This window comes from Mus musculus, chromosome 1 (assembly GCF_000001635.26).
Source record: "Mus musculus strain C57BL/6J chromosome 1, GRCm38.p6 C57BL/6J".
NCBI lineage: Eukaryota > Metazoa > Chordata > Mammalia > Rodentia > Muridae > Mus > Mus musculus.
Window position 1 is genome coordinate 91,538,607 of NC_000067.6, and position 21,395 is coordinate 91,560,001.

The 21,395-nt window shown below is 46.2% G+C and overlaps 1 protein-coding gene across 4 annotated transcripts; it reads left to right on the forward strand.

Annotated features, from left to right (window-relative positions):
• Positions 1-1,394: 1,394 nt before the first annotated feature.
• On the forward strand, positions 1,395-20,984 carry Asb1 (ankyrin repeat and SOCS box-containing 1). 4 transcript variants are annotated; one of them, NM_001039126.2, is made up of 5 exons: positions 1,959-2,258; positions 5,550-5,691; positions 8,322-8,624; positions 13,448-13,833; positions 16,145-20,984. In NM_001039126.2, exons 1-5 carry the CDS (start codon positions 2,207-2,209, stop codon positions 16,270-16,272), a joined length of 1,011 nt encoding a protein of 336 aa, NP_001034215.1. In that variant the 5' UTR covers positions 1,959-2,206; the 3' UTR covers positions 16,273-20,984. The 4 variants fall into 4 exon arrangements, with proteins under 4 accessions (XP_006529853.1, NP_001034215.1, XP_006529852.1 ...); XM_006529789.2 differs by lacking the exon at positions 1,959-2,258 and adding an exon at positions 2,285-2,569; NM_023046.4 differs by lacking the exon at positions 1,959-2,258 and adding an exon at positions 2,474-2,569 and having other exon boundaries at positions 5,545-5,691.
• The last annotated feature ends 411 nt before the right edge of the window (positions 20,985-21,395 follow it).

A 21,395-nucleotide genomic window follows, 5' to 3' on the forward strand; every position in this document is an offset into this window, starting at 1 on the left:
GCTACTGCAGGTGGATCTCAATGAGTTAAGGCAAGACTCATTTACATATCAGCTCTGGGCCAGCCAAGGGCTAGTAAGATCTTGTCTCCATTTGCCCTACCCCACCCCCAAACCCCTTTTAAAAAGTATTCACTTCCTATTCCTCCTGAGATAGAATAGAAAGGCAAATCATGGAGGTATGAGGAGGAAGAGGAGCCCTTTACCTTTACTGAGGAATTTGGTTGAAGCCTCTTGCCAACAGAGAAGCAGGAATTCCAGCACAATTAACTGCTTAAAGCTTTCCTCCCTCCGCACTTATGCACCTGCAATTTTCCAGGACTCTCACTAGAAACTTTTACAGGAAATGGACATGCACAAAACTCATGCAATCAGTGGCTCCTGGCTTTATCAGATTATAATTCCATCCAAGGTATGTCTGAAGCCACCCCATAATCTCATAGACACACACACAAACACGAGAGAGAGAGAGAGAGAGAGAGAGAGAGAGAGAGAGAGAGAGAGAGAGAGAGAGTGTTAGTTTCTGAGTACTCTTGAGATCTAAGTTGAGAGCCATCAAAATGGTGTATATAGTAGCTAGTGCTAAGGATTGTGACTCCCTTGAGGAGCTATACTTGGGTGTGTCTTCCATAGTACCTCTCTTCTAAGTCTTTAGGTTAAAGTCTAATGTTAAAGTATTTTAAATAAAACCTCAACATTGCTTCCATTAGTCTTAACAAATTTTTTTTTTCCCGAGCCAAAGCAGTAAGTCCAGTTTTGCTTGAGTTTTGGTCTCAACGAAGTTCTCAGGCTAGGGTGACAGCCTGGAGTTTTATCTCTGTCCCCTCACCCGTGACACTCCCTTTTCTGGAAGCAAACTGACACCTACTATTCCACTCTGTTTCCGAAGCTGATTCCTTTAGTGACCTATGTGTGGAAGAGTGCATTATTTGTTCGTTATTGCTGGCTTATTTCACTGAGCAGAGATCCTCCAGGGTTGGCCATGTTGTAACCTGGGGCAGAGGCTTTTTAAAGGATATATGGATGGCCACGACACCACATTTTGATGCGCATTTGGGTGGTTTTACCCTTGAGGTATCCCAGCCAGGGATGTGCAGCCGTGGAGCAGAGCCATAAGGCTGAGCCACCTCTGGCTCTTTGCCTTGCAGCGTCATTGGTGTCACCTGTCCCTCGTGCCAACGGTGTTATCAAGACCAAACACCACTGCAGGAATCTCCCCGCTCCCCTCAAAACCCTCAGAGCCCGTGGCTCTGTTCCAGGATGCCTCACACAGCTCCACAGACCTGTGCAACTGAGCCAGTCTGGGCACGAGGATTTGTTGGGCACCTATAGTCGCTAGCTCCCAGCTGGTGTGCCATGACCACACAAAGATGCAGACAAGTCACAGCCGCGGTGTTGGAGACTGTGGCCTTGCCTCCATCTCACAGGACAGCGGGGCGCTTCTGTCTCCTTAAGGCGCGGTCTCCCCCCGGTCCACTGGGGTCCTCCCCCTGCAAGGTACCTTCCCTAAGTTGTGTAGAGGAGAATGAAAGGACCCGACAGCGTCCATGCTTAAGAACTGTTCGTAACGCAACGCACACAGTGTGACCGATGTAAAATCGGGAGTGCTTGAGGGAAAGCCACTCTGTCAACACGCCTTGACCAAGTTACAGACACTATTGGCTCCATGGAGACATTCTGGGCTGCCTTCGTCTAACACAACTTTGCAAGTCACCGACTCGGAAGGCACCGTTTGGAGTCTCGTAGAAAGGACAGCAGCGCAGCCCCACGTCACTCAACACCCTTCAGCCGCTGCGATAGCGGACCACAGTCCACTGGGCCGTAACGGTCCCGCCCACGTCCCGCCCTCCAGTGGGCGGGAACAGAATCGACCAACCAGGAGTTCCTGAGGCATGCAAATAAGCCTCCGCCCCCAGAGGAAAGGCGTTTCCCCAGAAGCTGCTGCTGTTGCCTCGGGAGACGCAGTTTGGTCAACCCCGCTAATCAGCAATCAAGTCCGTTAGCCAGGCCGGAAGTGGAGACCCCAGCACCCTCCGTCCGGAGCAGGAAGTACGAAAAGGAGGCTCATACTCCCCGGAAGCCGAGCCCTGGACACGCCCACCTGCCGGAAACGCCGGCGGTGCTTCTCTGACAGCGTTGCTCTCTGACAGGATTGCTGCGGAGGTGGACAGGCGGCGGGGTCAGGGCGGAGGCTGAGGACCAAGTAGGCATGGCGGAGGGCGGGACCGGCCCCGATGGACGGGCCGGCCCGGGACCCGCAGGTAACGTGCGCGGCTAGGGGTAGTAGGGAGCGGGGTTGCGTCTTGGGGTCAGAGTGTCCCTTGGGCGTCCGGGACTCGGGTCCTCGGTCCTCGCAGGCCAGATCCGAGGAATCGCGCCCGGGGTCAGTAAGTGTGGACGTTAGGCTCCGCGCGGCCCTAGGCGCGCGCCCCCGCTCCTGCCTGGCCTCTCGTGGACATCCCTCCCACGGAGGTTTCTTTCTGGTGGAGCTAGCCTTGTAACTGCCACCCTGTTAGCCCATCCCCGTCAGCGATGACCCTGGCTGGACCATGGGGTTCGGATCTTCTTCCAGGTATGAGCTCACTGGTCAGTAAGGGCCCTCAGAGGTCAGCCTTCGTGCGGACAGGTTCCCTTTCCCCATCCCGCCAGCCAGTCAGCGCAGTAGCTACTGGACAAACGTCCTCCGCCCCACCTCCACCCACCTTAACGACAGTGCTGTCCCCAGAGAGCTTGCTAGTGCCACAACTCTTACAGGGGCGCTTGACCCACCTGCAGAAAAAGGGTGACACTTGCCACCTGCCTTAAAGCTGCTCCACTTTGCAGTGCTGCTACAATGGAACTAACAATTCCCAGGAGAGTTTCCTGGTACGGCGTCCACCTTGGGGTCTTTCTGAACCTGCTGGTAGGTGTTTGGTAGGTGTGCTTCTGCACCCATCTCTGATTTTAGAGTTCACTGAGCTCTCTTCTGTATGCAGAAAATCTGAGAAAGCCACAATGTTGGTACAGTCTCTTGTCATTCCTCCCTCCATCAATTCAACAAACTTTGTGGATGATGTCCTATTGGCCTGACTCACCTGGGGCTATCGGGGTGACATGAAAAAGCAAGGCAAGGCCTCTACCACCAAGAGCTTTGGTTGTCATTGAATTTGATCTCAGGGACAGACAAGATCTTTGAGTGGATTGACCTGTCATGCAGGAATGAGAAATGGGAGAGAGGTGGTTGGTCAAAGGGTAGCTATTTCTTAAGGTACAGAATAGTCCTGTGGAAGAAAAAGTGGTTTTGCACCCCACCCCGACCCCAGTGTTGTTTTAGTGTCTGTTCTGTTTGTGTGTTTCCAGCTTGGGTAGAGGCACAGGTCTTCAGTGGGTAGTTGGATTAGATGATCAGAGAAGTCCGAAATTGAAATGGCTTTCGGCTCTAGAACTGGAGGAGATTCTGAAGGTCTGTTGGCCTGGGCTGGGAGTGTAGAGGAGAGGTGAGCTAAGGGGGTCCAGAGACTTTCCGAAGTCCTCTGGTGCCAGCCATTTTCCTAACAGTTACCCGGTACATCTGAATCCTCCCCAACTCTGGCTTTAAATTTTTATACTGTGCTGTAGTTACAGTGATGAAAGGAGGACCTGGAAGCGCCTTACAGATCCATTTCCAGGCTAGATAGATGCCTGCCTGTTGGTCTGCTGTGCACCAGAGTGAACCGAATAGGTTTTTGTGAACCTTGTGCTGCCTTGGTCTCAGCCCAGTCAATGGACTTTCAGGCCGCAGAGGGCAAGGATACTTAGTCGTCACCACCGTGTACCTATAGGAGAATCTGTAGGGGCTCAACGGATATTGTATTCAAATATGGAAACACATCAGCGACTAGAAAAAGCCTGCCTGTGAAGGGATATGTTTGGTAACATGCTAGGACATCCCCACAGGGTGGGAGACTTGAATCCAAGCAGTTAGAATTTGTGCTGTCTTTATTCACCTGTTGGTGCAATGCTTTTAATAAAGCTTTTCAGTCTCCTGGAGTTAGTTTGGGCTGTGATGTGAGCAAAGATGTATTTCCAAGTAGGTGATTAATTGTTCAACTACTTTCCACTGGCTGTATGTCTCACTCTGATTTTATGCCTGCTTATTACAGTTGAGCTGTTTATATTAAGATTAAAGTCTTCCTGGAGAATTGATTCTGCTTTTTGTTTTTGTTTTCTTTCTAGTCTGGTGAGAGTTTTGTTATCTAGTATGGTAGGGTTCCTTCCACCTGTTATTCTTACTAAAACAGCAACAAAAGCTATTTTCCCTTATGTATATCTACAAATACAAGTTTGAAATCATTTTGGTATATCTGATATCAAATTTCTGAAGAAACTGGATACATTATATTTATAGGGAACCCTGAGAATTTCTCTAATATTGAATCTCATCCTAGTACATGATACAGTCTTTCTATTCACTTCTATTTTTTTTGTTGTATAGGTTGGACTTGTATTTATGCACATATATTTTAGTTTTCTATTTTATTGAGGTATGATTCTCTCTCTCTCTCTCTCTCTCTCTCTCTCTCTCTCTCTCTCGTGTGTGTGTGTGTGTGTGTGTGTGTGTGTGTATGTATGGAGCTCAGAGGTCAACATTTAGTGTTTTTCTTACTCCACCTTATTTTTGAATCAAGGCTTATGTATTTGGCTAATCTAGCTGCCAGCCTGCCCAGGGATCCATGACCCTAAGCATCCTCCAGTCTCTGCCTCTCCTACCCACGTTGGAATGGTAGGGATGTGTAACTGGTCTTGGCTTTTTATCTTTTATATGGTTGTTGGGGATCTGAGCTTCAGGGCTTATATTTGTGTGGCACACACTACCAAATGAGCCATCTCTCCAGACTCTTGAACTGTAATTTCTATACAAACAAATAAAGGTATACCTTTGAGGCTTATTCCTTGTTATTTCATTTTCACTGATACAGTAAACTCCCTGAGATAGTCTAACTATAAAGAAAAGAGATGTGTTTAGTTCACAGTCATGAACACTGTGGGGACAGTTGTACTCTGCTGAATTGTCTCTTATCAAGACACATTGTGACGATTTTACAGAGCAGTGTGGTATGGAACTCATTCACCTTCCAGGAAAACAACCCTTGCTTGGCCCTTGGCTTTTGGCTAACCAGCTATTTTTACAGTAAAGGAGATGACTACCATTCTCCTTTCAAATGCCCCAATTTAAACATCTTCTTACATACATGATATAAATTAGAGTAATTTCATGCTGGGTTTTTTTTTTTTGGCATAATATTTCAAACTTCAGTTTGTACTACTGTTATATTTTTCCTTGTTCAACAGACCATCACATTTTTTTCTTTTATTTTTTTTAGAAAAAAAAAATCTTATTGGGTTTGGTGTCAGGAATGTGCTAGTTTAAAAAGGGAAACTTTCCAGCTTTCTCTTTTAAATTATTTTCTGGGAATTTGAATGTTCTCTGTGTGGCTAGCAGGAGGGAGCCACTGGAGAAAGGCAAAGCATCCTGTTTGGTCAGCCTTGCCAGTGTTTCCGCACCCTGATAAGAGCCCCTCTCTTCAGTGCAGGTCCTAATCTGAAGGAGTGGCTGAGGGAGCAGTTCTGTGACCATCCACTGGAGCACTGTGACGATACAAGACTCCATGATGCAGCCTATGTAGGGGACCTCCAGACCCTCAGGAACCTACTGCAAGAGGAGAGCTACCGGAGGTGAGCATTGGGCCGGTAATGGGTGTTGGCCTGTGGGCCTGCAGGAGGCTGAGGCTTGTGCTTTGGATTGCAGAACAAGACTCTGATGCTGCAGGACTGCAATTTGCTTTTAGAGGAGGGACAAAAGGAGGAATTATAGGTGGCCAGATGCAGTGGGCAGGGGTTCCTGGAGCCAAGTCTGCCTGGAATTGTTCTGGTAACTTGTCCTATGTGAGCATCAGTTTCCTCAATGTTTTTTATTTTATTTTATTTTATTTTATTTTATTTTATTTTATTTGAAACAGGATCCCACTCTGCAGCCTTGGCTGTACCAGAACTCATTATGTATACCAGGCTGACCTCAAAGTCATAGAGATCTTCCTGCCTCTGTCTCCTGAATGCTAGGATTAAAGATGTGCTCTACCATGCCTGGCTATTTTATTTATTTTAATTGTGTGTATATGAGGTGTGGGGTGGGTATCAGCATGTGAATATAGGCAACAGAGGCCAGAAGAGCTCTTCCATTTGAACTGGGGTTACAGGTGTGGTTGTGAGCCATCTGATGTGTGTGTTTGGAATTGAACTCAGGTCCTCTAGGAGGGTAGAACATGCTCTTAACCACTGAGCTATCTCTTGAGCTAGTCACTATGACTCTTTATCCTGGGTAGTTCTTTGTCTACAGCCACTTTATTGACATTCATTTTATGTTCTCTTCTTCACATCTCAGGTCTGTAGTGATCAACCATGACTTCCCACTGTAGGGATGTGGTAGCTTCCATCTCCTTTGTTTTCCTGTCCATAGCTTCTTGCTTCTTGCTTGCCAAGTCCTTCTGGTCACTGGGTCCCAACTCTTCCTGGATAGCAGAGTCTTGCCTGTGACTCCCTGTGCAGGGTGCTGGGAGAGCACCCATTATTCTCACTAGGTATTGACTGCAACTGAAGCTGGCACTTCTCTGTACTTGTGTGTTTCTCCTTTGCCCTGAGGAGTAGGACACAGTGAACTGATGGAAGTGCCTGTGGGTCTCTGCAGGAAAGAGCTCCCCTAGCCTAGTGTGACAGTTCCCAAGCAGGAGTGCAGCAGGAGATGCTCCTTTCTTAGCTTTCTAGTGACATAGTAGTGTTCCATCAGAGCACATGTCAGTATTTGATAAACAAAGCAGAGGGCTGGAGAGATGACTCAGCCCTTAAAGAGTGCTTGTTGCTCTTGCAGAGAAACCAGATTCAACTCACAGCACTCACATGAGACACTCTCTCTGCAGAGTTTCCATGCATGCAAACAAACATGCAGGCAAAACGTTCATACATGAAACAAAATGAATACATCTAATAAAGCCAAATGAACATTTAAATTTATTTAATGTGACTCAAGCCCCTAAAAGCCTTAAGCATACAGATGCAGCAGTAGATGAGTTCAGTGTAGCATATGGATATAGCAGTAGATGAGTTCAGTGTTGCTCCTATTGTGCCCCGTCCTTCTCCCAGCCCCCTCCTCTCTCTCTCTTCTCTGCTTGTTTCCTCCTCTCTTTTCCCCTCCTCTCTCCATTTTCTTACTTCTTTCTCTCGATTTGGGTTTCATGTATATTTGAAGCCCAGGCTGCCTCCCATCTCCTGAGTTCTAGATTATTACCCATGCTACCACACTGGCTTCTTTTTCCTTTGTTCTTTCCTTTCTTTCTATTTTTTCTTTCTTCCTTTCTTTTGTTTGTTCTTTGTTTTGGTTTGTATTTTGGTTTTTGAGACAGGGTTTCTTTGTGTAGCCTTGGCTATTCTGGGACTAGCTCTGAAGACCAGGCTGACCTCAAACAGAGATCCACCTACCTCTGCCTCTTTAGTGCTAGGATTAAAGGCGTGTACCACCACTGCCTGGCTGCTCCTTTTTTCTTAAACTTGAGGTTTATGAACCCGCCTTTATATTTTCTACTGCTGATCATTTCTCTGGTGGTTCTGGACTTTATTGGCTCCTATCAGCCCATGTGTGGCTGGAGGAGGGACATCAGGTGCATGTTCTTAGGTCTGCCTCAGTGCAGAAGCTGAGGTAAGAACTCCTTGGTTGCTGACAGATAGTTATGTAGTGGTCATACTGCCTGAGAGCTGAATCTGGACAGTTTCACCACTTCTGGCTAAGAATGCAGCCTCTGTAACCTTACTGATCTCCTAGGCTCTCAGGTGTTCTGTAGGAGGACATAGATTACTATTACTAGTCATCTTTACCAGGAGAGGATGCCAGCCTTGGACGTTTATAGGTAGTCACTAGTAAAAGAGCATGCGTGACGCTGCCTGTCCTGGCACGTGTCCCCGATGGACCTGTATGTGGTTTGTAGAGTCTGGAATCTCAGAGCTAGAAATCTCAGTGTTAGTGCTGATTATTCTGTCAAAGCCTCTGAATGCCTGTCCTCTCTGTTCAGCAGGGACATTTGTGAACATTTCAGGACACAGAACATAAATGGCTGGAACTGTAGCTCAGGGGTAGAGTATTTAGCATGTACAAGATCCTGGGTTTGACCCTCAGCACCAGGAGATGGAACACAGAACCCAGTGAGGGTGTTCTAAACCTCAGGGTTAGTCTTTCTCGGGAGCCTCTGCTGGAGAGAGGAGGGAGAAGAGCAGTGTGCCTGGGGTGACTCTCACAAGCTCCCCGTGTTCCCATGCAGCCGCATCAATGAGAAGTCTGTCTGGTGCTGCGGCTGGCTTCCCTGCACACCACTGAGGATCGCAGCCACTGCAGGCCATGGGAACTGTGTGGACTTCCTCATACGCAAAGGGGCCGAGGTGGACCTGGTGGATGTCAAGGGGCAGACTGCCCTGTATGTGGCTGTAGTGAACGGGCACTTGGAGAGCACTGAGATCCTTTTGGAAGCTGGTGCTGATCCCAACGGCAGCCGGCACCACCGCAGCACTCCTGTGTACCATGCCTCTCGTGTGGGTAGGGACGACATCCTGAAGGCTCTTATCAGGTCAGTACTGTACCTGCATTTCCTGGTATTTAGGCTTCTTAGAGGCCTTGGAAGGCTGCCTTATGAGTGCTCTTCGTGCTTTTAGACCCAGTGATGCCTTAGGCTGACTGTTAGTTTTCTTTTTCTTCTTTTCTTTTTTTAAAGATTTGTTTATTATATGTAAGTACACTGTAGCTGTTTCAGAAGAGGGTATCAGATCTCATTACAGATGGTTGTGAGCCACCATGTGGTTGCTGGGAATTGAACTCAGGACCTCTGGAAGAGCAGTCAGTGCTCTTAACCGCTGAGCCATCTCTCCAGCCCAACTGTTAGTTTTCTTTTTGACTTGGGTGCTTGCTTATTTGTTTCTTAACAGTGCAAACTTTCCATGTCATCTGCCTTCATGTAGAGCTTAGGCCATATCCTCTAAAGTTCCTTATTCTTTAAATATTTTAAAAAATTGTGTGTGCGTGCATGCTCATATACGCATGCATATTCCGGAGCATGCCTGTGGAGGTCAGGACCTGTGGGAGTTGGCTTTCTCTTTCCACTCTGTGGGTTCCAGGGCTTAGCAGCAGGATCCTTTGTCTCTATGGAAATGTTCTTAGTAGGATCAGTTAATGAAATTCAGTTTGGTTCAGAAATCCTGAGGGCATTCAGTTAATGCATCGAGCCTTCTCTGGAGCGCAGGGCACTATGACAGGAAAGCACATGAGCATGTATTATTTTATTTAAAAATTCTCTGTGTTCTAAACTCTATGATGATTGACCTTTAGAAAATGGCAGCTTGCTGGGTGTGGTGATGAACACCTTTACCAGCTCTATGGAGGTAGGGGGAGGTGCAGCTCAGCTCTATGGGTTTGAAGCCAGACTGGTCTGCTAGCAAGTTCTAGGCCAGTCAGGGTACGTAGTGAGACTGGCTAAAAAGAAGAAAAAAGCCCAAAACAAAAGAAGGAAAACGGGAATGATAACTGTTAAATTTCTTCAGGGGTAATATCTAAATATGACCCAAACCTGCCCGCCAACCCACCCGTTTGCCTGCCTGCCTGCCTGCCTGGCTCATAGTTCTTGTAGGTTTGCCTTTCATCTTTCATTATAGCAATTTCCTGGCCCCTAATAGGGAACCTCCCCTTGTTGTTTGTAAGGTCCCCTGCTCTATATTGCTGATGTTTTAGGATGGAAAGTAAGAGGTGATGTTTCTGTGCATCAGTGTCATATCGATTTGTTGAGCTATTTAGGTTCCTTGTAGAGATAATAAAAGCAACAGAGAAATTTAGAAAATATTCATGATTAAAATGAACTAGATCCCATCTAGGATAGCTTTGTGAGTTTCAAGGGCTATCTTCCCTACAGCTCAGTTGGTATCAGATTGTCATACTGTTTAAGATTATAAACAATTTGGAAGACATGTCTCCAATGAGGATGGAATGAATAATGTATGTGAAATGGACTTTTCCTGTTGTTAGTTAAAAGTGTAGCAAGTAAAGTGGAACTCTGGTTTTCTGCTTGTAGAACTGAGTCTCGGAGGGAGGGGAGATGCCAATGAAGGACATTGGCTGTCTTATTTAGGGTTTTACTGCTATGAACAGACACCATGACCAAGGCAACTCTTATAAGGACAACATTAATTGAGGCTGACTTACAGGTTTAGAGGTTCAGTCCATTGTCATCAAGGTGGGAACATGGCAGCATCCAGGCAGGCATGGTGCAGGAGGATCTGAGAGTTCTACATCTTTATCTGAAGGCTGCTAGCAGAATACTGGCTTCTAGGTAGCTAGGATGAGGGTCTTAAAGCCCACACCCCCAGTGACACACCTACTCCAACAAGGCCAAGCCTACTTCAACAGGGCCACACTTTCTAATAGTGCCACTCCCTAGGTTAAGAATAAACAAACTATCACAGTGGCTTTGTGTGTCCTCAGGCCTATGCTGCCCCAAAGAAACACTTTAGATTACAAGTTCCTCTGGACACCTGAAGTGCTAGAGATGGGCTATGAAACAGGACTGATGGCTGAGACTGTTGCTATCTGTTGTCTAGGCAGGGAAATGGCATTTGTCCATCCTCTCTGGTCCCTGAAGATTAGGTCCCCACATGTTGAATGCCCTCATCATTGCTTCCTGTGTGCTGTCACTTCGTGTTTCAGGTTAAATACTCAGGTAATGACACAGTTTGTGAGCCTTCAGAACTACCTGGAGCCAGAGAAGGCTTAAGTACACAGGTGGCAGATGACTGAGCGGGAGAGGACATGGGTGTGGATGTCAGAGGACAGCTCACAGTAGTTGGTTCTCTCCTTCCAGTGTGTGGCTACCAGGGATTGAACTTAGACTGCCAGTCTCAATGACAAAGACCTTAACCCACTGAATCATTTCACCAGCCCCAGACGGCAGATTTGACCTAAATAATTGCATCTAGTTTCCATATGGTTTTATATTTATTTGTAAATTCCGATCTATTTGGGATTTATCTTGGTGTGCACTGTGTTGAATGGACTTTATTTTTCCCCATATGGATTTCCAGTTATCCCGAGGGGAAAAAAGTATCAGAAAGTTCAAGACCACCCCCCTCCCTTGCTTAAGATAGTCCCTTTCTGTATATACTGACTTTCTGCTTGGAGTTGGGTCTGTTGAAAGATGTTTTGTGAGTTTACATGGGTCTGCTGGTCTATTCACATGCTGGTGTTGTTTTATAGATCTTTATAACAAGCCCTTGCTGTGGTGGGGCTGTCTCCTCTGTGTTGTTGCTTGGCTTTTTGATCTGGTTTGATCTTCCAAATGAACTTTAGAACCTACATATATAGTTCCAGGGGTATTACCTAATTGTAGTTAGCTTCAGTAGTTCAGGAACAGAATTTTCATTCATAAAATCATCTTAGGGAAGGAAAATCAATGACATGCTGAGCCTTTTCTAGTACTTAATGTGTCTGTCTGCTTTCTCAGTTCTTTTGAACTTAGTTGTTATGTTTATGCTGATATACAACTGTTGCTTTCCTGCTTCATCTCTCACCTGGGCTTTTGAATATATCCATATGTATATATGAAGGCTATCGTTTCAGTCTGCTATTTTAGTAATTATCCTATTGCTTGCTGTTTATTCATTCCTCGCAGGCTTTTTTAGGTTTTGTAAGCCTTTCCTCTGAGCATAGAAAGTGGTTTATTCTTACTTCCCAGTCCTGCTTATCTGACTGCTGTCCTTGTCCTTTGCCAGCTACACTCCTCGTGTACTACAGAAGCCAGCATGTGGAGGGGTCTGTGTCTTCTCCCCTTGCAGCAGGGACATCCCTAGTTCTTCCTTGTGAAATATGATGGTTCTACCTGGAGAAGTGTGCTTTACCATTTTAAGGAAATAGCTGTCACTTTCTGTTTCATAGAAAATTTTAAAGCAGGCATAATTGTTTATAGTGGACTTTATGGGACCCACCAGTGGTATAAATCATGGTTATTAGAGTTTAAAGCTTAGGCCTCTAGCTTGGACACTCTCCCGGCTGTTTTGCCCCCGACCCACCATGTGGTGAGTTCTCTACCTTTCTCTGCTCCTTTCTGGTCCATCTGTTTTCCTCTGTGTCCCTCTCTGAATCCCCTCCTCTCCACATTTTCTCTGTCTAGAACTTCTGCCCTCTACTTCCTGCCCAGCTATTGTCTGTCAGATTTTTATTATAACCAATCAGCAGTGATACAATCTCTGATACTATTCTAGATTGCCTCTAGGCATAGAGAGCTTTCTGATCTTGAAGTATCTGAGCAGGTTGCCAGTGATGGGCCATAAAAATGACAATATCAGTATCCTGCTAGCATTTTGCTCTCTGGGAGGGTGCAGAATTAACAATTGAAAATACAAAGATACCTTTATACAGTGTAAACAACAACTGTTGGCTCTTGTCCTTTTTTCATAATTAGTGGTAATCAGAATTTTCCCATTAGATACATTAATACAATATGTTAATAGAATTTCTAATATTGGAATTAGTTTTAAATTCTTAGAGTAATACTCAGTTTTTTTCTATACTGCTTTTCAAATATATGTTCAATTTTTCTTTGTAATAATTTTTTTGCTTATTGAAGATTTTTGTTTTGTTTTTGTTTTTGTTTTTTTGAGACAGGATTTCTCTGTGTAGCACTGGCTGTCCTGGAATTCACTCTGTAGACCGGGTTGGGCTCGAACTCAGGGATTCATCTGTCTTTACCTCTTAAGTGCTGCAATTAAAGGCATGTGCCACCACGCCTAGCACTTACTGAACAATTTGAAGTTGAATTGAGTTATTGTATTAGTTTCATAGTGAATGTGAAAGTGTTTTTTCACTTAACTCTGAAGCAGTATAGTCTAAGAGTTATTTTATTGCCAAAGTTCTGAAAGATTTCCCTTTGGAATTTGTGTATATGAATGGATTCCATGTTTTTACTTGTTACCTTCTTTTACTGGAAGTACTGATACTTTAGTATCATCCTGGGTATCTCTGGGAGATTTGTTCCCTATTCTACCTGATACCAAACTCTGAGATCTTTAAGTCTCTTACATGCAAAAGTATAGCTTCTGTGTGTAGTCTTGGCACAAGGACAACTTAAAATACAAGTCTACTCTAAGTGCTGTGTAACTGCTGTAATCTTTATCTAGGTAGGAAGGATAAGAAAGGGACTGGAGGTGTTCATTATAGGCTGTTTTTAACCTGTATTCCCCAAATGCTGAGTCTTTGGATACAGTAACTGCAGATAGAGAGGGCTGGTTGTGTTTGTGACCTGTGGAGTCTCCAGAGACTCCTGCGTGACTCTGTAGTGCGTCTTTCATGGTAGCTGGATAGTCTTTGATATCTGTGTTTGCCTTATTATGACTTATTCTTCTCTTCTTGTAGGTATGGGGCAGATGTTGATGTCAACCATCATCTGACTCCTGACACCCGGCCCCCTTTTTCACGGCGGCTAACCTCCTTGGTGGTCTGTCCTCTATACATCAGTGCTGCCTACCATAACCTTCAGTGCTTCAGGCTGCTCTTGCAGGCTGGGGCAAATCCTGACTTCAATTGCAATGGCCCTGTCAACACCCAGGAGTTCTACAGGGGATCCCCTGGGTGTGTCATGGATGCTGTCCTGCGCCATGGCTGTGAAGCAGCCTTCGTGAGTCTGTTGGTAGAGTTTGGAGCCAACCTGAACCTGGTGAAGTGGGAATCCCTGGGCCCAGAGGCAAGAGGCAGAAGAAAGATGGATCCTGAGGCCTTGCAGGTCTTTAAAGAGGCCAGAAGTAAGTGGCCTGAGCTCAGCTCTGTGTTGTGGTCTGGGGTGGACTGAGCCAGTGAGATGTAGTACAAATTAAAACAAGGGCAAAACAGGCCCCTCGAGACGGCTCAGCTATTAGAGCTGCTCTTTCAGAGGCCTTGTTCCCAGAGGCTCACAGCTGTCTGCAACTCCAACTCTAGGAGGTCCTCCTCTGGCTTCTGCAGGCACTACATACAGACATGCATGTGTGTAAAACACCTGAACATATTGAAAAAAAAAAAAGTGAATCTTAAATAACAAAACAACACACCCCACCCCAAAATCATTTCCAGCTAAGCACTTAATTAAAGCCCTCAGGACCAGCAGTTCTCCAGAGTGGTCATTGAGTGAGAGTGTATGTGTTTCTCTGTGTGGGTGTGTGTGGGTGTGAGTGGGTGTGAGTACACTGTTCACCTTAATTTTGAGACAGGGTTTCTCACTAACCTGGGAGTTGCCAAGTAGACTTAGCTGGCTGGCAGGACCCTGGGATCTGCTACGCCTCTTTCCTCAGTGCAGGGATTGTAGTGTGTGCTACACTCTGGCTTTCTTCGGGAGGGTGAGGCCTTTTGCTTGCATGGCACACACTTTACTGACTAAATTCCTTCCCTATCCCCAGATGGTTATTTAGCAATTCCTAAATACCAAAAGCTGATACCAAAAATCTATACAAGTAGACATATGCTTTCAAAGTTCTTAGAGTTATATTCTCCACCTTTTTGCTCTTCTTAGAATGGTTTCTTTGTAATGTTTTACCTTTTTTTTGGAGACAGCATTTCTTGTGTACCCCTGACTATCATGGACGTCACTCTGTAGACCAGGCTGGCACTGAACTCAGAAATCCACCTGCCTCTGCCTCCCAAGAACTGGGATTAAAGGTGTGCACCACCATCACCTAGATTCTTTTATTTTTCATTTTTTCTTAATTTGATTTTTAGGTCATTGTATCAAGTGATGGGATTCATCATGGCATTTAAAAATATTTTAATATGTTTTATTTAAACGTATATGAGGGAAGCATGCACATGCCATAGCATGACTGTAGAAGTCAGAGGATAGCGTGCAGCAGTCAGTTCTTTCTGCCACATGGTTCCATGGGTTGGCTCAGGTGATGAAGCATGGCAGCAGCACACTTACCCTCTGAGCTGTCACGTTGGCCCATCACGGGATCTTCATTCATGGGTCCTATGTTCTGCCTTCCTCATCTCTGTCTTCTCTGCCCAGCTTAGCCCCTGCCTTCCTCTCATGTGCATTTTAACAAACAGAGCTACAAGCTCATTTTCTAGAGTTCTTTTCTTCATTTTAAAAAATTCCATTCGGGCTGGTGAGATGGCTCAGTGGGTAAGAGCACCCGACTGTTCTTCCGAAGGTCCGGAGTTCAAATCCCAGCAACCACATGGTGGCTCACAACCATCCGTAATGAGATCTGACTCCCTCTTCTGGAGTGTCTGAAGACAGCTACAATGTACTTCCATATAATAAATAAATAAATCTTTAAAAAAAAATTCCATTCAAATATCAAAGGGTAGAGTTATGTGATAAATCTAGTTTTTGTCAAAATGAAATATGGAGCTTGTTTGCATGGGAGGATTTTGTTAAGGAATTAATAAGTCAGTGGCGACAGAGTTTGGAGTTTACCTGTGCTTGGATTTGCTGTCAGCCATGTCTCACAGGCAGAGATTAACCTGTGTGTCTGTCTGATTGCCTGCCTGATGCCTACCCCTCACTTCTCCCATCTTGTCAGAGGACATATGAGTTGATAGTTTGTCGTTGGTCCTCTATTTCTCAAAGAACATTAGTAGCAGTGTGTTTTTGTTAGCTATACTCAAGCCAGGTCTCAGAAACATGTTCCTGTTTAGCTTTTCTCCAAGGTGCTGGCTGATGGCCTCCGGGTGGGAACCAGGAACAGAAGGAAGCTTCTTCTGGTCACCTTCCCTTCCTGAAGCAGGGGTTTAGCTGTGTAGTTTCCATCGAGGCAGGAAGACCGGCAGCCTAATCTCTGAGTTCAAGTACTGTGCACTTGGTGTCCCCAGGCCTCTGTGACCTGCTGGGACAGAGCAAGAGCGAAGGTCATTTGTTCTCATCTGTGGGTCCTCCATGGGTGGCCTTTTTCCAGGGCACTAAGCATTGCAGAGGGAGGAGTGGCTGACAGATGAGCAGATGCCCTGGCTAAGATGCAGATAGCAAGCCTTCTAGTAGCTCCCAGAGCCTCCTCGACTCAGATGAGGAAGGTTGGCTTTGGGCCTTCCGAGTTACGAGAGAAGTAACCTTTCCCTCCTCTTTCTCCTCACACTCCCCAGGTATTCCCAGGACCTTGCTGAGTTTGTGCCGGGTGGCTGTGAGAAGAGCTCTTGGCAAATACCGACTGCATCTGGTTCCCTCGCTGCCGCTGCCAGACCCCATAAAGAAGTTTTTGCTTTATGAGTAGCATTCACATGCAGTGCTGACTGCAATGTGGAAGCCGATCACCTGCAGTGAAAACTGACACAGACTCTGGCATCCTGGGAACCATGGCCTGTGCTGCCAGCTTGATCCTTGGCTGTCAGTGAAGAAGAAACGGCTGTGTTCTCTTGGACTGTGATTCTATCTCAGGTGCTTGGGCCATCGAACGCTCCTTGAGTCATTGTCAACTGAGAGGCACATACAAACTTAATTTTGTTCCTCTTCAGTCTCTCTGTTTTGGATTCTTCCTGGCAATGTGTGCAGCATGGGCTGAGCCTGGTGATTGCCCTAGTGGGGAAGGCTTTTTTCTCCAGGCTATGCATCTATTTATGTTCCTACTTTGCAATTTATTGTTCTTTTAAGGCTTGATATCAAAACAGAAAGAGGTTTGTTAAGAAAAGATATAGGGAGAAGGAATTCGGTTCGTGCACTTGCTAGCCTGCTTTCTTGCCTGGGTTTGTCTGTCTATGCTGCCTGGTGCACATCCCTTCTCTTTGCTGCCACTGTTCTATTTTGGGAGTTGTCTTCCGTCTAAGATGGCTTCTGGGGTTCTATCTTATTGCACAGAGGTCCCAGAACAGTGTTCATAGGGCACCATCTGCTCTGCCAAGGGTTTTCTGATGTCTTACCCTGGGGATCTTCAGACAGTGGTTACCTTTAGGAGACCCACCTGGAACTAACCATTAAGTGACTGCCCACATTCAGATCAGGGACCATCTTAATAGTACTCACTGCCAGTCCTCACAAGAGAAGATGACACGGGTGCTCTCTTCAGACACTCCCATACAGGAAGTGGAAAATGTCTTGGTCACCTGGGTGGTTCCAGGCTACAACTTCTTGGTGTCCACTAGACAGGATATCTAGGTGTTGGGTGACTGTTCCTCCCACTTTCTGACCCAATGCCTTTGTGGGTGCTTCTAGAGGTCTTTCCCTGTCCTGCCCAGGGCTGTTGGTGGGTGAGAGAGATGAGCTTATTGCAGGATTGCAGGTTTGTTTAACTCTTGAGTGGTGAGTGTCACAGCAGGTGGGCCCATAACCACGGCCTTGAGCATCCTTAGGTTGCTCCTGTTTCAGTGAAGTCACCTTTTGTCATTCTGAAGCCTGTTAGGATTACTGTGTGGACCTTGCTGATTATAGACTTGAGAATATTTGGGACAAGCAGGTAATAAATCTGTTTAGACTTTTGGCCATAAAGGGGATTTAACTTGTTAATACTTTCCTAGTGTACCATTTTGTGTTTTAGCTGACCAGTCAGGCAGTTGGTAGCCTTGGGATTCTGTGGATGGAGTTCCAAACCCCACCCCAGTGCCTCAGGAAGGCCCAAGGCAGCAACACCAAGCTGGTCCAAATGTACTACATGAGTTTTGATGAGCCTTGCCCAGTCCTGGACAGTGAGTCCTGTGTCTGGGGCAGGAATGAGCTGGCCAGAGCCTGTCCCTGTCTCCCCACAGCTGTTCTGTGTGGCCCCAGCACAGCTCTTCACTTGGACTTGAGTAGCTTTCCCTGTCTCAAACCAGTTTTCAGAACCTTTCAATCACTTCAAGGTTCTGCATGTTCAGAATTTCCAGCCGGTAACTCTGAATGTGACACAGCATCGGCATGGACTGAGGGCACTTCCCCTTGTCGCCAGTATGCTATGAAGGCACTGCATGTCATTGCTGTCAAGGATGAGGTACGGGGTAAGAAGCACCCCAGGTTCATGAGAGGTACCATAGGAAGTTGATGTGACTTCGGTGAGGACTGACCCTCTACTCAGCAGACTTCTGAGCTCTGGTTACCTGTGTCCTTCCTAGCATGGGGATGTGGGTGTCTGATGAACCTACTGCCTTCTGGCTGAACTGGCCCTAGCAGAAGAGCTTAGTGGTCCAGAGGAAGGAGCCTGAGGGTTGTCCCAGCTCATCAAAGGGGTATTTGTGGGGTTGTTGCTGTTACTGGGGCAGCCACTTGATTTAAGTGAAGACTTGTGTAGTGGAATCTTGGCTAGGCAGGTTGGAACCAGTGATGATCCCTCAGAATTTATCTTTTCAGTATTGGGCTTTTAGACATATGTCCAGAAACCTGCCAAGGCAATGCCATACATTTTGTAGCTATTTTACTTGTGATGTCTATCTGTCTGTCTGTCTGTCTGTCTATCTATCTATCTATTAATCTATTATCTACTTATCATCTATGTATTTATGTATTTATTTGTTTATATATTTTTGTATTTATTTATTTATTCATATTCTTTTTCCATAAGAGGACTTAAGCTGGAGAGTCTTATTTTGTTTTGACAGTAGATTGGTAAAGTAGATAATTGGCATTTTTCAAATATTGACCAGTACTGATGTCAGGCTTAAGGACCATTATTTCAGAGTTTCCCCTTTTCACTTTCATGAATGAATTTTTAGATAAAAATTTCCTGAAAGATAAAGTCCTGACTGTGGGCCAGAGCGGAGGGAAGTTCTTCATGCCTGAGAGCTGCTCTGGCCTGTGCTCAGCCAGTTCCTGGAGCAGTGTCTGCTCTGCAGCAGACAGGAAGAGCTCTTCCTGTGCCTTTCCAGGGACCCTGCTGAGGTCCTGTGAAGTGCCGAGGCTGCAGACACTTTGTTTGGGAGGGGTCTCTGTCCTGAGAAAACTGCTTCCTAGTGGAAGTGCACTTACGGTGGTCACAGTGCTGAGAGCCCACAGTCTGGATTTGGGATTGACCTTGTGGGGCGGTTGGATCATCTTGACCCACAGTGCAGCACCAACAGAGAGCCATTCGAGCAAAAGGGTAAGGGTGGCTTGTAGTACTTGAGGAAATCAAATTTCCTCAGCTGACTGGACTGCCTTTTATTCTTCAGTCATGTCATTCCTGACAACAGAAGGCTTGCTGGAAAGGGATGGTATGGGGCTATGGCTTTGCATGTAAAACACTTTTGATTGGGATCCACAGCAGTGTTCTTTTCACCTCTGCCTGCTGCTGTCCTGGCACAGTCTGATTGTAGTGGATGCTACATATTAATGAGGAAGTTTTAGATCCTAAGTAGCATTCCTGGTGGTGAAAGGCATTGTGGCTTTCCCATGGCCTGGGGTCTAAGTGTAAGCTGGAGGACCACTGTGCGCGACCTGAGGAGTCTAGACATGCTTTTGAAGCGCCTCTACCACCCCAGATCCATGAGGTCACCACAGAAAGTGTGGCCTTTTTGGTAAGACTTGCTTGTCCTTCACTCAGGCCTTGGGAACCAGTGGCACCTAGGATGCTGGTGATGATGTCACCAGTGGTGGTCTGCTGGTACCTGTGTCTCCTTGGTGCCTGCACACCGGGCACTTGGAGACTAATCCTGCCCTGCAGGGATCAGATGACTTTCCATCCGCACAGAGATTCCTGGAAGTGCCTCTTGACTTGGGAGCTTCTTTCTTTCCCTTGCTCATTTTCACCTCGTTGCTCTCCTTCCCAGAGTTCCTTGGTGTGCAATAAAGTAGTAGGTATAACTGGTTAGGGACTCTTAGTCATCTCAGGAAAGTCCCACAGATGGGTACATGCAAGCTTTGAAGTGGGCAGTGATCTGTGGAATTTACTATACACTCCAGCCTGACATAGGACAATGGAGTGAGGAGAATGCGGGGAACTGCCGTAGCCTTAACAGACACCCAATACCCAGTGTCAATGATGCATGGGGATCCAACCAGATCCTGTGCATGTAAGACAAGCACTCGACCACTGAGCTGTATCTTCTGCCTCTTTATGTCTTAGGTAAATGAAGCAATGGAAGGGTTTTTGTAAATCTCACTTGAGATTGCCATTTATGAACCTAATTGTCTTGGACATGCAATGTCAGTGCCCTGTTCTCTCCTGCAGTGTCTGCATGGCGTCCACTACTTCTGTTGGTGTTGGGCGTGTGTAGTGTCCCGTGCACTGGGGCCTGTGTGCTTGTGCTGAAGTCGTGCTCACTGCAGCCCTCTAGTTCCTGTTTGAGGATGAATGAGTGCTTGTTTGCAGTGCCCTGGACTGACTTGCTTTTGCCCTTGTGCCTAGTTAAGAGATTTCAAAAGGTCAATGACTTTTTTTATACATTGTTATAATAAATGCTTTATTGCCCTCTGATTTCCTTCCCACATGCCTTAATTTTGTGGCCCGTGTCTCACTGAATAGAAGCTTCCTCTGTGTACAGTCTCTTATTTACATTAGTTCATCATTCATTCATTCATTCATTCATTCATTCATTCATGTGTGATGTGTGTGTCATCTTGTATCTGCGCTCACATATAAGCTATGGTGTGGATGTGGAGATCAAAGGACAGTGTTTGGGAGTTGGTTCTCCCAAGAGCCGAGCCTCTTATAGCCTCCCCGTGCAGCTGTGTGCACAGTTCAAGTGGGAGGGGCTGGCTCCTGGATAGCTTCCTATGGCTGGAGAGAAGGTTCTAAAGCAGGAGTCTGTAGCTGTTCAGTGGATCTTGGGGTTGCAGGGAGAAATCTAGTCTTTTGCCCAGGATTAAACTATTTAGTGTTGCTTGGTTCACTTTGTGGCTCTGGTTCCAGAACTGAAGAGAGTTCCTTCTCACAGCCTTCCTTCAGTAACATTGCACAGCATTCTGTGGTGTGGGGACATGAGGGACACTGCCATTTGTGCCCCATGTGATATGTGACTTATTTTGCCAGTTGAAGGTAAAATCTGGCAATTTGGGATAAGCGTGGAGTGACTGAACTGAATAAAAGTTATTTCTTCATCTTGAGTGTCTGGCTCTCTAGCTCTGTGCTCTGTCTCGTCTGCTTCCGAGGTTGCTTCCATTCCTTACCCAGGGTGTATTACGAAAGGAAAATAGGTGTTCTCAGCCCCTTCCATCACTTGTGTGGCAGAGGCTGCCTGTCCATCACTCTCCATCCGTCTCCATCTGCCATGCAGAACTCTCATGCATCCATGAAGACCTTGGTCTCCACAGGTGTGCACCATTGTGTCTGGTCTCATAATGGTACTCTGTGAGTTTGGAGGCTGGACACTTTGGTTTCACCAAGGAAAGTTGCAGAATTCAGTCACTTGTGTGACTCAGTGTGACTGTTTACCATTGTTCCTCCCTCATCCTTTTGACACGACAGAGCCTCCCAGAGAACAGATGAGTGATAACTCAGAACAACCTGAGAAGACA